The sequence below is a fragment of the Pongo abelii genome, chromosome 1 (assembly GCF_028885655.2).
Source record: "Pongo abelii isolate AG06213 chromosome 1, NHGRI_mPonAbe1-v2.0_pri, whole genome shotgun sequence".
In the NCBI taxonomy this organism is placed as follows: domain Eukaryota; kingdom Metazoa; phylum Chordata; class Mammalia; order Primates; family Hominidae; genus Pongo; species Pongo abelii.
The window spans coordinates 175,987,959-176,005,347 of NC_071985.2; the positions used below are offsets into that span (position 1 = coordinate 175,987,959).

The 17,389-nt window shown below is 38.7% G+C and overlaps 1 protein-coding gene across 19 annotated transcripts in view; it reads left to right on the forward strand.

The window, feature by feature from the left end:
* DAB1 (DAB adaptor protein 1) overlaps positions 1 to 17,389 on the forward strand; it is a 1,275,060-nt gene that overhangs the window by 1,102,763 nt on the left and 154,908 nt on the right. For all 19 annotated transcript variants that reach the window (XM_054534040.2, XM_054534037.2, XM_054534022.2 and 16 more), the window contains one exon: positions 13,768 to 13,907. In XM_054534040.2, coding sequence (XP_054390015.1) covers positions 13,768 to 13,907 — 140 coding nt within the window. The remainder of the gene's footprint in view (positions 1 to 13,767; positions 13,908 to 17,389) is intronic.

Below are 17,389 nucleotides of genomic sequence, written 5' to 3' on the forward strand. Positions count from 1 at the left end.
CAGGAGGAAGAAAAGAAACCTGAAATAAATACTAGTAGACCTTTACCAGAGATATGCAAAAAGGACCAACTTTGGAAGCAGAAGAATTGGGTTATGCATATGAGGTCCCACAAGCATCCTGTCTTATGACTCAGTGGTTCCTGATCTGGTTCTGCCTCAGAATCATTGGCTAGACTTTAAAGTTCAGATTCCCAGGCTCTCAGATGAGAATCTCTGTCTGGTACCATAGCACTTCACTTTCTACAGAAACGTGAAAATTGATTCCAGATGCCTTTTATGCAAAGCACTTTTCGGAAGTACCAGAGAACACTTTTAAAGAAAATGTGTGCATGAGTCATAGGTTGAATATTATTTTAGCTCTTTAATTAGTTTACCTTTTAGCAATAATGACAGCAACCATGTTCATAAAAACACATTTTAACAGCCCCCTAAGTGTGTTTTTCCTCTTGTTCTGCTCACTACCCAGCTAGTTAATTACATAAAATCAGCATTCTCTCCTACACAGCCAGCATACATAATTATTTGTCCATTGCAAATCAACACCTGGATAATTGCAAGATAGAATTCAGAGTAAAATAAGTTATCTGTCTGCTGGGCCCTGAAATTCCCCCACAATCTGTTCTTAAATTGGACAGCCTAACAGACAATAGGGCTCTTTCAGCAATGGACAGAATGATGTTTGACAGCCAAGGGGGAAAATAAAACAACCTTTTGAAATTTTCTTATCATCAAGATGGATAGCCTCTGATTCAGATAGATATGCAGAAGGAGGGAGAATCTCTCTGTGTTAATAATTTATAAGGTGATCTCCCTATTGCCTTCGGGAAGGAACATCCTGTTCTTAATTGCACCCTTATTCCCAGGCAACAGCAACAACAAAAATCCCAAACAGCTGGTACCATTCCTTCCAATGCACTACAACTTTGCTATGGTTAGCTTTGGGCCACTGATGCTTAATGTAAAATATATTATTTGGGGAGAAGGAAGGCAGTAAATATTCACTGAATGACAGCCATGTGCCAGGCAGTGTGCTAAGAGCATAACATATATTATACCTATGGTCCTAGTAACTATTCCAGAGAGGTATACAGATAACCACAATGTTTTGCATATGAAGAGCCTAACACTCAGAAACTTTAACTTCCTTATACACAGGAAGTAGCATACCATGATTTAAATGTGATGCCTTCCGACCTCAAAGGGTTAGGCAGCCATGCCCTCCTTAGCAGTGTGGCCTCGCACCAATGACTTCATTTCCCTGTGCCTCCGTTTCCTCCTTCTCTGAATGTGTTGCAGTTCTTTCCTCCAACATTGTTGTGAAGTTTAAATAAAACAATTCATGAGAATGGGAGAGGCATGCTCATTTTTCAGGTAGCATTCAGCTTTTCACATCTCCTTCCTAATTCTGGCCCCCCATTATGGATTGTATGTTTGTGTCTCCCCAATATTAATATGTTGAAGTCCTAACTCCCAATGTAATAATATTTGCAGGTGGGGTCTTTGGGAGATAATTAGCTTTAGATGACATCATGAAAGTAGAGTATTTATGATGGGATTAGTGGCTTTGTAAGAAGAGGAAAGGAGGCCAGGGCTTTCTCTTTCTCTCTCTCTCTCTCTCTTTCTCAGTGCATGCACAAAAAGAGATCTTGTGAGCACACAGTGAGACAGTGGCAATCTGCAAGCCAGGAAGGGGGCCCTCACCAACAGCCAAATCTTCCAGCACTTGCTCTTGGACTGCTCAGCCTCCAGAACCATGAGAAATAAATGTCTGTTGTTTAAGCCATGCCGTCTATGGTATTTTATTATAGTGGTCTGCACTGATAAGACATCTCCTTAGATGTTTAAGTATCTGATGCACAGAAGTGAATACTCAGCTTGATATAAGAAATATGTTGGAGTTGACCCCTCCTAGACAGGGAAATATTGTAACTGTCAAAAGTTAAAAGAATTCACAGCCAGAATGACCACATTAGGAAAAAAAATACTTATCTTGGCTGTGCTTATTATAATCTATGATGAGTGGGAGAGATAGAGAACAGTCTTGGGTGTGAAATAACTTTTATTTGGCCATTAACGGTCTTTAGAGTGCAGCCTGGAGTGGGAGGCCATTTATGACTTCAGTGGACTCTGTGGGCTCTGCTTCGGTGTCATAAAAAAATGCTAATTGCCTTCCTCCTTCGGATCCTGACTCCTGACAGAGGCATTTGATTTTGTTGAAGCTTCTGCAAGGTGACTCCCATTCTGGGACCTCAACATTGGCAGTGCCTTCTGCCTCTTCTGCTTTGAGACAGTTGGCAGTTACTTAGTGTACTTCCTGACAGAATCTTTGAGGTCTGTGGAAAATGGGGAATTTACTCTGTGCCCAGAGGAACTGGCTGGATTTAAATTCAGAGGAGAGCCATTCCCCCAGTTAGGAAATGATCAGGTTGTGATGAGGTTGAGAAATGCTCTTCTCTAATGGCATAAAGCAAAGCCAATATTAAAATGACTATGGGTGTGATGTTTATTTTATTCCATTAGGAATTTTATTCCTTGAGGACTAAATGAATCACACTCATGGACTGTATAAAATAAGATCTGTATGGGAGGAGTTTTTAATAACCCCTTAGATGCCTCCCCCAAGTGGTCCTGACTCCTGGAGTCCACTACCCACTTTAGCATAAATAAATTAATTAAATCATTTTTTCAGTTATTCAGCAGATCTGGACACCACAGGTCTGCTCTGTTCTGGCACTGTGCTAGGTTCAGAGGACACAGTCAAATCAATTTCAGTTCTACCCTTGTAGAGTTCAAGTGTAGAGGAAACACTTGGAGAAGAGGAACTAGCAAGGGCAAAGGGCATGTAGGTGCCTAGCCCATAAGGCTGGAATTAAGGGTGGGGGCAAGAGGGCACAAATGAGGTGAGAGAGTAAGAGGGAGGAGAGCCTGTGGCAGCTGGGTGGAAGGTGATGACATTTTTCATTTTTGGTCAGATAGTGCATGATGAGATGACACTTGGTGTGTCTTCTTGGAAGCAGTGTGGGGCATGGATTAGAGGGTGAAAGTGGAGGCACATCTACTGTGACTCCTGGAAGCCTCCAGACTCTTTTAAGTGATATATATGTGTACCCCAGCCCTGCTACACATTAAAGACAGCAGCCTTCAGAGTTCCCCATGATCCATTATGAAATTCAAAATGGGTGATTCTTAGAGCATCCAAATTGGGATGGAAGAAGTCAAATTATCATTGTTTGCAGATGATATGATCTTATATTTGGAAAAACCTAACAACTCCACAAAAAAACTATTAGAACTGATAAACCAGTAAAGTTGCAGGATACAAAATCAACATGCAAAAATCAGTAGCATTTCTATATGCCAATAGTGAACAATCTGAAAAAGAAATAAATGTAATCTAATAAAATGAAATACCTAGGAATTAACCAAAAAAAGGAAAGATCTCTATATTGAAAACTGTAAAACACTGATGAAAGAAATTGAAGAGGACACTAAAAATGGAAAAATATTCCATGTTCATCAGTTGGAAGAATCAATATTGTTAAAATGTCCATACTACCCTAAATAGTCTCCAGATTCAATACAATCCCTATCAAAATACCAATAATGTTCCTCACAGAAATAGAAAAAATAATCCTAAAATTTATATGGGACCACAAAAAACTCAGACTATCTAAAGCCATCCTAAGCAGAAAACAAAAACAAAAACAAAAACAAAACTGGAAGAATCACATTACCTGACTTCAAATTATACTACAGAGCTATAGTAACCAAAACAGCATGGCACTGGCCTAAAGATAGACACATAGACCAATGGAACAGAATAGAGCACCCAGAAACAAATCAACACACCTACAGTGAACTCATTTTCAACAAAGTTGCCACGAATATACACTTGGGAAAAAAAAGTCTCTCTAATAAATGGTGCTGGGTAAACTGGATATCCATATGCAGAGGAATGAAAGTAGACCCCTTTCTCTTGCCATATACACAGATCAAATCAAAATGGGTAAAGACTTAAATATAAGACCTCAATCTATTAAATTTCTACAAGAAAACATTGGAGAAAATCTCCAGGACATGGGTCTGGGCAAAAATTGCTTGGGCAATAACCCACAAGCACAGGCAATGAAAGCAAAAATGGACAAATGGGATCACATCAAGCTAAAAAGCTTCTGCACAGCACAGGAAAGTGAAGACATAACCCACAGAATGAGATAAAATATTTGCAAACTACCGCCCTGACAAGGGATTAAATATAAGGAGCTCAAACAACTCTATAGGAAAAAATCTAGTAAGCTGATCAAAAATTGGACAAAGATTTGAATAGACATTTCTCGAAAGAAGACATTCAAATGGCAAACAGGCATATGAAAGGGTGCTCAATGTCATTGATTATCAGAGAAATGCAAATCAAAACTACAATGAGATATCATCTCACCCCAGTTAAAATAGCTTCTATCCAAAAGACAGGCAATAACAAATGCTGACAAAGATGTGGAGAAAAGGAAACCCTCATACACTGTTGGTGAGAATATAAATTAGTACAACCACTATGGAGAACAGTTTGGAGGTTCCTCAAAAACTAAAAATAGAGCTACCATATGATCTAGCAATCCCACTGCTGGGTATATACCCAAAAGAAAGGAAATCAGTATATCAAAGAGATATCTGCACTGTCATGTTTGTTGCAGCACTGTTGACAATAACTAAGATTTTTAAGCAACCTTATTTGTTGTCCATCAACAGATGAATGGATAAAGAAAATGTTACATTTACATAATGGAGTACTATTCCGTCATAAAAAAGTATGAGACTCTTGTCATTTGCAACAACATGGATGGAACTGGAGATCATTAGGTTAAGTGAAATAAGCCAGGCACAGAAAGACAAACATTGCATGTCCTTACTTATTTGTGGGATCTAAAAATCAAAACAATTGAATTCATAGAGCTGGAGAGTAGAAGGATGGTTACTAGAGGCTGGGAAGGGTGGTGCAGGGCTGCAGTGGGGATGGTTAATGGTACAAAAAATAGAATAAGATCTACTATTTGATAGCACAACAAGGTGACTATATAGTCAATAATAATGTAATCATACATTTTAAAATAACTGAAAGAGCATAATTGGATTGTTTGTAACACAAAGGATAAGTGCTGAGAGGATAGATACTCCATTCTCCATGATGTGATTAGTATGCATTGCATGTTTGTATCAAAACATGTTGTGTACCCCATAAATACATACACCAGCTGGGCATGGTGGCTCACACCTGTAATCCCAGCACTTTGGGAGGCCAAGGCGGGTGGATCACGTGGTCAGGAGATCGAGACCATCCTGGCTAACACAGTGAAACCCCGTCTCTACTAAAAAATACAAAAAAAATAGCCGGGCATGGTGGCGGGCGCCTATAATCCCAGCTACTCAGGAGTCTGAAGCAAGAGAATGGCGTGAACCTGGGAGGTGGAGTTTGCAGTGAGCCGAGATTGTGCCACTGCACTCCAGCCTGAGTGATAGAGCAAGACTCCATCTCAAAAAAAACAAAAACAAAAACAAAAACAAAAAAAACCAAAACCATACATATACCTACTATGTAACCAGAAAAATTAAAATAAAAAAACCAAAATGGATGATTCTTAGAAACCCAAATGTCTGATTATGATTGTTAGTTTGCTGTGACTGCCTGAGGATTTTTCAAGTTGTTATTTCTCATTCAGAGAGATCTGCAAAAAATCATTGTGAGATGCAGGTACTCCCCAGGTTACGCAAGATAATCTACTGGTACATGAGAAAAATATAAGATGTCTATTTATGTTTGATTTTAATCCAAAAAGTTCTAAGAAAAAGTAAACTTTAATAATACTATATGGGGGTGGGTGCGGTGGCTCATGCCTGTAATCCCAGCACTCAGGGAGGCTGAGGCAGGCAGATCACTTGAAGCCAAGAGTTCAAGACCAGCCTGGCCAACATGGTGAAACACCATCTCCACTAAAAATACAAAAATTAGCCAGGTATGGTGGCGTACACCTGTAATCCCAGTGATTTGTGTGGCTGAGGCACGAGAATCGCTCGAACCCGGGAGGCAGAGATTGCAGTGAGCTGAGATCATACCACTGCACGTCAGCCTGGATGACAGAGTGAGACTCTGTCTCAAAATAGTAATAATAATAATAATAATATATAGATTATCAGTAGTACATGTATGTAATTTATACAGAAATATATCTATCTTAGAGTTATGTGTTCAAAAATGTTTTACTAATAGTGGTATGTGATTGTAAAACTGGAGACCTAAGTTCTGTGGATTTATGAAGACCTGGGTTCGAATCCTAGCTTTAGCACTTACCAACTCAGTTCTGTTACTAGATTTAACATATGTGGACAACCACCACATAATGTTGCTATAACAATAAACTGATATACCCAACGTACATCATACAGTTATAAATATTAGTTACAAACAAATTAGTTATAAATATATTAACTATTCATAAATATCATTGTATACAATTATCACTTGGAGACACTTTTGAAACCATCTTTTCCCTATGAACATTCATTGAGCACCTGGGGAGATTGAACCTCAAGGGCAAGTGACATCACATAGGTGAAGGTACAGTAACAGAGATAACATCTGAATCCAGGCATCTTTCCTTCCTTCTTTCTAGCCAGTTACTGCTTTTCTTTCAGGGGGCTTGGTTTCCAGGCAACTCTATGATGCTGCATAACCCCCATATCTTCCTCCTTTGGAATTCAAATCAGTGCTACGTTGAAAATTCAATTCCTGGATTATTTGAAGAGCCTTGGATTGAGATCCCAGATAAAGCATTCCCTATTAGTTGTTGGCAATTAGTTTGTTTATGGAACCAAGTGAAGCAGGTGTATCAGAGCAGAAATCTTCAAACCATTCAGTACAGGATTGCTTTCCTCTGAGCCAAGAGGAAACTGTTAAGGAGGTGGTGCACCCTCCCCTACCGCACTGGCACTCCTGACCTGCCAGAGGCATGCTCACCCAGACAGCCGCAAATGATATCAAGTAGTATTTCTCACACTTAAGGAGATCCCTTTTAAAGATTAGAAAAGATGCCCAGCATGGTGGCTTATGCCTGTAATGCCAGCACTTTGGGAGGCCAATGCAGGCAGATCACTTGAGGTCAGGAGTTCGAGACCAGCCTGGCCAACATGGTGAAACCTCATCTCTACCAAAAATACAAAAATCAGCCAAGCATGGTGGCGGGCACCTGTAATCCCAGCTACCCAGGAGGCTGAGGCAGGAGAATCGCTTGAACCTGGGAGGTGGAGGTTGCAGTGAGCAGAGATCCAGCTACTGCACTCCAGCCTGGGCGACAGAGCGAGACTCTGTCTCAAAAAAAAAAAAAAAAAATTAAACATTGGAAAAGAAATTTTCAGGCTTTTAAGAAACCAGAGTTGAAGTCTATGAAAGTATCTTTGAAATATATTATTACTAATAACTTTTTTTTCTTCACAACTGGTAAAATATTTAAAAGATTATTGTCTATTTGAAAACCCCAAATTGAAACTTTGGAAAGTTTTATTCTGAGGACCTCTGTCTGAGAAATATCATCTTACAAGGGATTCTCTACATAAGCAAATTGCTGTTCTCTAGTGATCTTTGAGAATTACTTATACCTGAATCAACTCCATCTGCTTGGTCCCTCCAACTGGTATAGAATCTCACTGGAAGGGATTTAGGAATCTGTTGTTGCTGTTGTGGTTTTTACAGGGGATTCTTCATTACACTAAACTTAGAAAATTACAGCAAAACTCCATTGACTTCCCACTAGGATGTAAGTTCCCTTAGTACAGGGATATTTATATGTTTTGTTCCCTGCAGTATCTGGAGGACCTTAGAACACGTATATAGTAGACACTCAATAAATATCAAATAAAGGAATGAATGAATCAGTTAATTACAGCCTTATACTTCCCCACATGTTGCTATAATGTTCTTTTAAATCTAATCCTCACAACAAACCTGGGTCATTAATAGCTCCTGTGGCCTAAAGAACAATGTTCAAAGGCTTTAACTTGGCTTCCAAGATGCTTCATGATTTGTCTGTCCTTTGAGTGCATCACTCTAGCCATGCCCTCTAGTACTGTGCTTTGCAAGCCCATTAATTGGCCCTGGCTCACCCCAGACCCATCTAATCAAAATTTATAAGGTGGCGGAGTTTTTTAAATTTCTTTTGAGACAGGGTTTTCTTATGCTGCCCAGGCTGGTTTCAAACTGCTGGACTCAAGCTATCCTCCCTCCTTGGCCTCTCAAAGTGCTGGGATTGCAGGTGCACTCCACCACTCTGGGCTCTGGGGTGATATTTTCTAAAAATTCCCAAGGTGATTCCAAAAGGTAATTAGGACTGCTAAACAGTCTAAGCCAACAACTCACTGTTCTCCAAATATCCTTGTACTTTTTGTTTATCTGGAAAGTTTCTTCTTCCTTACCTCTTGAACCCCTCCTTTTTTACAAGGCCTTACTCAAATGCCATCTCTCCTCTGTAGCTCTTCCTAATCATCTCCCTACCAAATACAGTTTCTCCACCCCTTAGGAAAACACATTGCTTAACAAAATATGGCCAGAGCTGTGAGTGTCATATAGTGCTAAGGGGTGGAGAAATTGTTTATGATGCCTTTTGAAATGTGGCTTCCTCTGGGCAGGAGAAAGGACACTTTTTGCACACCCTTGTACCACTGGAAGCTAGCACAGTGCCTAGCATGAAGAACACTGAGGCAGGACAGTGTTCTTCATGGACATACAAATGATGATCATATAATTAGGGTAACCACACAGTCTCTTAACCAAACTGGAATACTTTTGAGAGTAATGAGGGATGCTGGTAACAACAGTGTCAGTACAAAAGTTTCTGGGACTGTCGCAGACAAACTGAAAGTATGATCACCCAAATAACAATGACCAATGTTGATTAAGCTCTTACTGTTTGCCAATCACTCACTGTCTTGTATGCTATTTGTCATTTCTTTAATACTGGGAGCACCCATTAGTAGCTATACTTAACTGGTTAGGACACTGTGGCAGACATGCAAAGGAACTTACCAACAATTATACAACTTAAGGAGGTAGGTCAGAAAGCTGGGACTTGAACTCAGGTCCTCTGAATCCAGAGCTCATGTTCTAGACCATTAAGGCCTACTGTCTCTCAGTGGGAGAACTCAAGCCTTGGAGTAGGACACGATGAGAAGTAACTTTAGTTACCCCTTGGGCTCCAGTTTCTTCATCCATAAAATAATAACAGTGGTGGTTTTCAGTAACCTTGGAAGATTAAAAGATATAAGGCATGAGAAGGGCATGTGTACTTGTGAACTACTTGTCTTTAAGAGTAAGACATCTGCCGGTTTATCCATAAGACATCTACTCAAGTAGCTGTGACACAAATAAATGAGGCTAAATTCTGTAACAGAACACAGAGGTAGATCGTAGGAAGCCCCATAGTGGTTCCTATGGTTCATGGTTAAGACCATGAAATTTTACACAAGACCTGGGTTCAAACTGTGGCTCTGGGATTTGAATAGATATTTCTCCAAAGAAGATACGCAAATGAACAATAAGCACATGAAAAGATGCTCAACATCATTACTCCTTAGGGAAATGCAAATCAAAGCTGCAATGAAATATCACTTAACACCTACTAGGATGGCTAAAGTAAAAAAGACAGACAATAACAGATGTTGGGAAGAACATCTGGTAAAGAAATTGGAACCTTATATTTTGCTAGGAGGGTTGGTTGTAAAATGGTGCAGACACTTTGGAAAAACAATTTGACAGTTCTCCAAAAAGTTAAATATAGAGTTACCATATGACGCGACAATTCCTTTCTTAGGAATAATTTTGAGAGAATTGAATATATACAGCCACACAAAAACTTGTACACAAATGTTCATAGCAGTATTATTCATAATAGCTAAAGAATGGAAACAACCCAAAGATCTATGAGCTAATGTGGTATAACCACACAATAGAATAATATTCAGCAAAAAAAAAAGCATTGCTGATACATGCTATAATATGGATGAACCTTGAGAACATGGTGCTAAATAAAAGAAGCCAAACCCAAAATATTGTATATTATAAGATAACAATTATTTAAATGTCTAGAATAGGCAAATGTATAAAGACGGGAAGAGATTAATGGTTGCTTAGCACCAGAGGGAATGGGAAGATAGGGAGTGACAGCTAATGGATACAGGGTTTCTTTTTGGGATGACAAAAATGTTCTAAAATTAGATAGTGGTGATGGTTATACAATTCTGTGACTATACTAAACCCACTGGATTGTATACTTTAAAATGGTGAATTGTACAGTATGTGAGTTGTATCTCAATATAGCTGTTATTTAAATATTCAAGTTATGCTGTGGACTTTGGGTGTTTGTGTTGTCTTCTGAAAAGAGGACTCATTATGGAGCTTAACTCAAGAGCAAATGTGAAGATTAAATGAGAAATTGCGTGTGAAACCCTTGGCACAGTAACTGTACTAAAAACTCAATAACAGTGACCATATGGGTGATTTTCCTTAAACGTGTGGTCTTTCTCTTGTCCATCTTGAAACAGAGGGTCAGTGGTGTTTTCAGTAACATAGGCTGCGATTCATGGTGACCTAAAATGCATGAAGACTGATCCTATTCCCAACACCTTTATATTGTATGTGCCTCAGGTAGAATTAAAGCCTTATGGCTCTGATATCTGTTATTTATTTCTTAACTAATATAACTGAGACCTTCCTCAAGATGTGCTCATGAAAAATTACCCTTTTAATGGTGAAACGTTTAATGAGAAACTGGATTATCTACTGCCTAAGTGCCCTTCATACAAATTAGCTTGGCCTTAGGTCCTAATCTAAATTGGGCTCCCTACTTTCCTCTAAATGGCCTAATATTTTCTTATTAATCTCTGTCCTTGTTCACCTGCTATGGCTCTGCCTTCTCTTATGAATCTTCTTTCTCGGCAGAGTTCTGTGCCCTGACAAATGTTTCTTACGGCTGTCTTTGTATCTGACTCATAGACATTTTTTTAGAGATGACTGATGACTAGAATCTGTTCCATTTTCAAGCCGTCTCTCCATCCTTCCATGGAGTTTTAATGCTGCCAGTGTATTGAGTACCATCAGATTTGGGCCAGGTGAGTTTTGGTCAAGATAAAGATGGGGCTTTATAAGAAAGTTGTGTAGAAAAGAAGCAATTGATCATGGTGGTTAGGCGAACAGCCTTGAAAACACAGAACACAAGCAAACCACAAACGTGGGTTTTGACATGAGACAAATCTAAGTTCAGGTTCTACTCAGTAAGTTTGGACAAGTTACATGGCCTCTAACACTTTCAGTTTAGAGTCTCATCTATGAAACCTGAATAATCGTACCTACCTCTACAATTATTTTCTGGACTTAACAAGTTGATGCATATAATATGCTTTGTGATGAATGCTACCTGGTATTGTGATTATAATTAAAGTTTGGGGAAGTCTCAGTGGTGAAAGAGATGTTATTATGGACTGAAATAGTGTCATATGTTGAAGAGGAGAGATGTTTAGCTATGATATAAGGTGTATTATGGCAAATGTCCCTTTGTTCTTAGCTCTAGTCTCTGACATCTGCTCTTACAGAATGCTGAGGCTTAAGTATTATACTGATTATAGTTTCTGACTAATCATCCCTGTGTTATATTTGCTTTATGGAATATTACTCAGAGGCTTTAATATACGAGGAGTCAGCAGGGGTGTCATGGAAAAAACAAAAAGAAAACTGGGGGTCAGGACCACAGGTCCAGACCTATGGCTGGACAGACATTCCTTCTCTCTGCCTCCCACCCTCCCAGGATTGTGTCTTCTACTTGCTTCTTTTACTGGGCTTATAATAGTGGTGATACTCAGGCCTAGAATCCCAGCACTTGAGGAGGCCAAGGTGGTGGATTGGTTGAGTCTGAGAGTCTGAGACTGAGCAACATGGCAAAACCCCATCTCTACAAAAATATAGCCAAGTATGACTGTGTGTGCCTGTTGTCCCAGCTACTTGGGAGGCTGAAGTAGGAGACTTGCCTGAGCCTGGGAGGTCGTGGCTGCAGTGAGCTGTGATCGCGCCACTGTGCTCCAGCCTGGGTGATGAAGTGAGACACTGTTTCAAAAAAAAAAAAAAAGAAAAACAGTGGGACAGCTACCATTTGTAGAAAACTTACCACATAAATACATGCTTCACACATACTATCTCACTGAAGTTACTGTTCATGCTAATGCTGTAAGGTAGATACTTTATTGTCATCCAACACATTAAAAAACTGAGGCTCAGACAGTTCAGTTGACTTACAAGAGGGACCTATGATTCGAAACAAGGATGTCTGATTCTAAAGCTTGAACCTTCTTACACACTTAGCGTAATGCAAATACATTTGTATTTGCAGTCACCAAAAACTTAAGCTTCTAAGGGCACAGATGTTGTCTCATTCATCTGTTGCCAGTGAATAATAGCACCGGTACAGAGGAGATGCTCGGTAAGGGATGAATGAATAAATGAATGAAATGAAAGTTGTGTTTTGTCAATCGAAAAGTACTATATGATGGTTAGTGATTGCTGTTTTTTTTTTTCTATTTAAGCATGTCTTCTGATAATTCCCAACCCCACAATATAGAAAGGCCTTAGTTTGCACGTCTGTAGATAGAGGGAAACAGGCTGAATTATCTCTAATGTCCTCAGCTCTGTGTTTCTGACAGATGAAGTAAGCATGATGAAGGAGAAATCAAAAGTTGAAGTTAAGGATATTATAGGAGATGAATAACAGACAGATAGGACACTCCAGGTTTTAAGAACCAACTGTACAATGTCCAGACCTCTGACTAGTCAAAGTATGATGAGGTTAATGATGGGTTTGAATTCCTACATATTCATCTTGTTTGGGACTATGTTTACTTGGGCAAGCTACCTAAACTCTGTGACCTTCGACTTCATCATCTGGAAAATGGAACTGGTTTGCTTGTTGTGAAGAGTGGGGATAAAGTTTAGAGAACATCTGGCATGAAGCGCTTCCTCAGTTCAGAGTTAACTTTGTTGTCCTCACTTCATGTAGATATGCTTGAGCTCCTGGTTGATGTGTCTTAGCAAAATATTATCTTAATAATTATTGAGAGAGCCTGTTGGAAGGTGCAGACACACAATAGCACGTAGCATGGAAGCCTATTTTCCTGCACACATGACTTACCAGAAGAGATGTCATAAAACCGTTTTTTGATAATTATCCTCAGGTAATTACTCTGGAGTTTCACTGTGAAACAGCTCGTGGAATTGGGTGGGAAGAGGGTCTTGGACCCTGGCCAAGCTATTATTGAATGTTGGCAATGCCAGAGACTCGGTGCTAATATTATTCTAACAAGAATTTTGGACATGAACTCTTAGTGGGTGATTATGATCATTTGTTGAATATCTCTTGCTTATCAAACCCTGAGTTAGATGTTTCACACATATTATCTGATTTATTTATCATAATACCCTGTTGGGGTGGTTATTTTTAACTTATTTTTCCCTACCTGAGAAAACTGAGTCTCAGAAAGGAGAAGTAATTTGTCTCAGGACTTAAATGGATAGGGTCAGAATTTGCATCTAGGAATACTGCTATTCTTTTCTCCTGAGTCCAGTGATTTGACTTTCCGGGAATGTAGATGAAACCAGACAGCGGATCTTGGAATTGTGGATACTCAAAGCCACTGGGGTCTGCACAGCTACATATTTGAATCTGCTTTTTCTCTTTTTAGGTCAGGATCGCAGTGAAGCCACTTTGATAAAGAGGTTTAAAGGTGAAGGGGTCCGGTACAAAGCCAAATTGATCGGGATTGATGAAGTTTCCGCAGCTCGGGGAGACAAGTTATGTCAAGATTCCATGATGAAACTCAAGGTGCTATGCAAACGTTTTCTTTTCAATACTTTCTGTTTAATGTGAATGAGGAAAAGAAGTGATTACCATCATAATCGTAAATAACTTTATTCATTTATTGGTAAATTACTTGGCTCACTGTTGAATCACCATATTTTTTCATTGGGAAGAGATTTCAATCATTCAGCAAATGTCTATTGAGCACCTACTATGTGGAAATATTTTGGTAGGCCCAGGTTTACAATTTTTGAGTGTATCACATTTTATTCCATTTTATTTTCATTTTGCAACTCCTGCAAAAATAAAAGTACAAAATTATCAAATTGTTTTGTCCCCCACATTTTATGAATTTTGCCATCTTGTTATTTTTGAATAAATAATATATATTTTTTTGCCATATGGTAAGAGATGTTAAGATAAAAGTTGATTTTATTCATTCTTATAATTTCTACAAATGTACCCCAAACACTTTAAAGTAATATCCTTAAAGTAAAATGTAATTATATTTTGGGATTTGGAGATATCATGAAGAGATTTCTGATTTTAAATGCTATAAAGAACCCTTTTCTCTGAGGAATCTAAGAAAGAAATTAGATTTTTTTTTTCTTTTTTTTTTTTTTGAGAAGGATTCTCACTCTGTCGCCTAGGCTGGAGTGCAGTGGCACAATCTCGGCTCACTGCAACTTCTGCCTCCTGGGTTCAAGCAATTCTCCTGCCTCAGCCTCCTGAGTAGCTGGGATTACAGGCGCACACTACCAGGCCTGGCTAATTTTTGTATTTTTAGTAGAGACGGGGTTTCACCATGTTGGTCAGGCTGGTCTCGAACTCCTGACCTCGTGATCCATCTGCCTCGGCCTCCCAAAGTGCTGGGATTACAGGCGTGAGCCACTGTGCCTGGCCAGAAATTTAAATATACAAAATAAATTATTTTATTAAACAGCCTTAAAAGTACACAAAAATAACACTTTTCTCAGATTCTGATGTCCATATATTATTTCTTTTAAAAAGTTATAAAATATTGAAAAAATAAATGATTTAGCAAGAAGTCTACAAATATCATATGTATTTCAAACATATTATTTATTTTTCTGATTACAGAGTTCACTTATGTGCATTATGGAATATTTTGAAAATACAGAAAAATGTAAGGAAGAAAACTGAAATAATCCACAATCCCACAAAGTCAATCAGTGTCAACATTTTTGTGTATAATTTACAAGTTCTTTTTGTGGTTTTACATATATAATATATGAATTATACACATATATGTAATAAAATTGGAATTATAATTTATACAGTTTCCTGTCTTCGGACTTTTTCCCCTTCATCTAACAATATATGTGAGCATATATACATATACATATACATATACATATACATATACATATACATGTACATGTACATGTACATGTACATGTACATATACATATACATATACATCTTCAAATAGCCCATGAAGACATGACTTTGTCAGTGAAATATTTTCAAATGTAAAAGAAAGAAAAAAAAAGCTTGTTAGGTGTGTAAAAGTATTAAAGCCTGTAAAATGCATAAATGTAAAATGTGATAAAATCGGCATCACCTTTACTTTCATAGATGCTGAGTAAATCAGTTATTATTTTTGTTTATGCTATACAAAATTTTTAGTAGGTTAGCATATATATCAGATGCTATGTTTCCCTATAGTATGGCTCTAAGAATCATGATTTTTAAAACTCTTAATTTTCTACACTGGATATTCATTTATATGTCTTCTTTTTATTTGTTAAGCTGTTATATAAACAAACTTTAATAGTTATGTATTTACTATAAAGTATACTAGAAAAAGGCATAAAAGACATCAATACCATGATTTCACATTCACCTTGGAAGAAGTTAGTGCATCTTGTTTTTTCAATAATTAAGCAATGTTATACAATTTTAGGGTAGTCCAGTGGTGAGCTTTCTTCTCCCAAGTTCAAATCTGAGTGATTAATAGACAAGAGTTGGACAGGAAGAATTCCAAACTCTAGCTTTCTGACTGATAAATGGTGGCCTGGAGGATGTGACTTAGATACACAGCCACAGTGAGCATTCTTGAATGAGATGAGCTATTCCGCTTATTTTGCAGGGGTGTTGGACAACTGCAGATCCCCCTGTTCTCCCAACCCCTGCACTTGCCCAGAATAGGACCCATGACTCGTGCATGAGATCAGATGAGAATGCAGTCTGTCTTTCAGCTGGCAGATTGCACAGAGAGCCCCAGAGAGATTGATCTTTGTATGTTCGCTGCTGCTTCAAACTCTCCAATCAGATAGAGCCACACCTTCCATCCCAAGGGGACCCTAGTCAAAGATGGGGATGAGGGCCAAGATCTTTGTTATTGCTGAAGTCCCTCCTCAATGAATATGAAGTCTGGCAAATGGAGATTTGCTCTAACAAATCTTAATTAAAAGTCATGAAGAAAATGCAGAGATCTGGTTCTCATCCAGAGCCACAAGTCTGCTGAGGAGGAGAAAAGAGCTCATGCTCCCAGCATCTGGGAGATGACCATTCACCAGGTTCGGTCACAGAGCACCTCATTGGCCAGCTGCCTTCTTGGAAACACTGAGGCCTAAGAGGATTTGGCCTCTGCTCCCTGAACATTCTCACTCAGGATTAACATTGGCCCAAGCTAGCTGGACTAGACCTAGCAATGGCTGCCAACCGTGTGTGTGTGTGTGTGTGTGTGTGACCTGCAGTGAAGTGCTCCATCTGTCACCTCTTATAACCATGAGGTCCCCAAAGCCCTGAGAGTTTGTCCTACTATAACATACTTCTGTCAGATGTGCTGAACTTGTTGAGGGGTCCTTGATTTCCAGGCAATTGTGTTTCATTATATGCAGGTTGCTGAGAAGAATGTTGACATTTCAGCTCCCCATGGTTTTTCTTTAGGAAACACAGAAACATAAATGATCAATTCTCCATTTGGCCATCTGCCCAGGAAAGTAAGAGAGAAGTACAAAATGCCTCTTACCCTTGCAAAAAGGCCCACTTACTCACGTTAGGCCATATGAGAAATAAAAATTCTGTTTCCTTTGCTAGACTCTCTGAAGCTGGTGCATGTTCTTGCATTAGAGAGTTTTCTCTTGGATTGTAGGGGATTGAGAGGGGATTCATATAATGAGTATGAGTGACCCATTGCCTGTGTACCAACAAAGCATCATGATCATCATCATCATCATCATTTGTTGACATCATATTTTAATTTACAATCCGCAAAGTGTTTTTACATATATTATATATTTTGATCATATGAGATACATATTAGCTTCCTTGTTTTGTGAAGAAGAAATCTGAGGGTCAGAGAAGTTAAAATATTTGCCTCACAGCCTTCATTTAATCTATGATAAAATGAATTCTAACCCAGATACCAAGAGGGCCTGTGTTCGACAAGACACGGTTTTGCCCTTAATTGTATTCTGTTTTGTATTTGCATTTAATTTATTGAAGTTCCCAAACTAGATCTTAAGCTCCTACCAGTA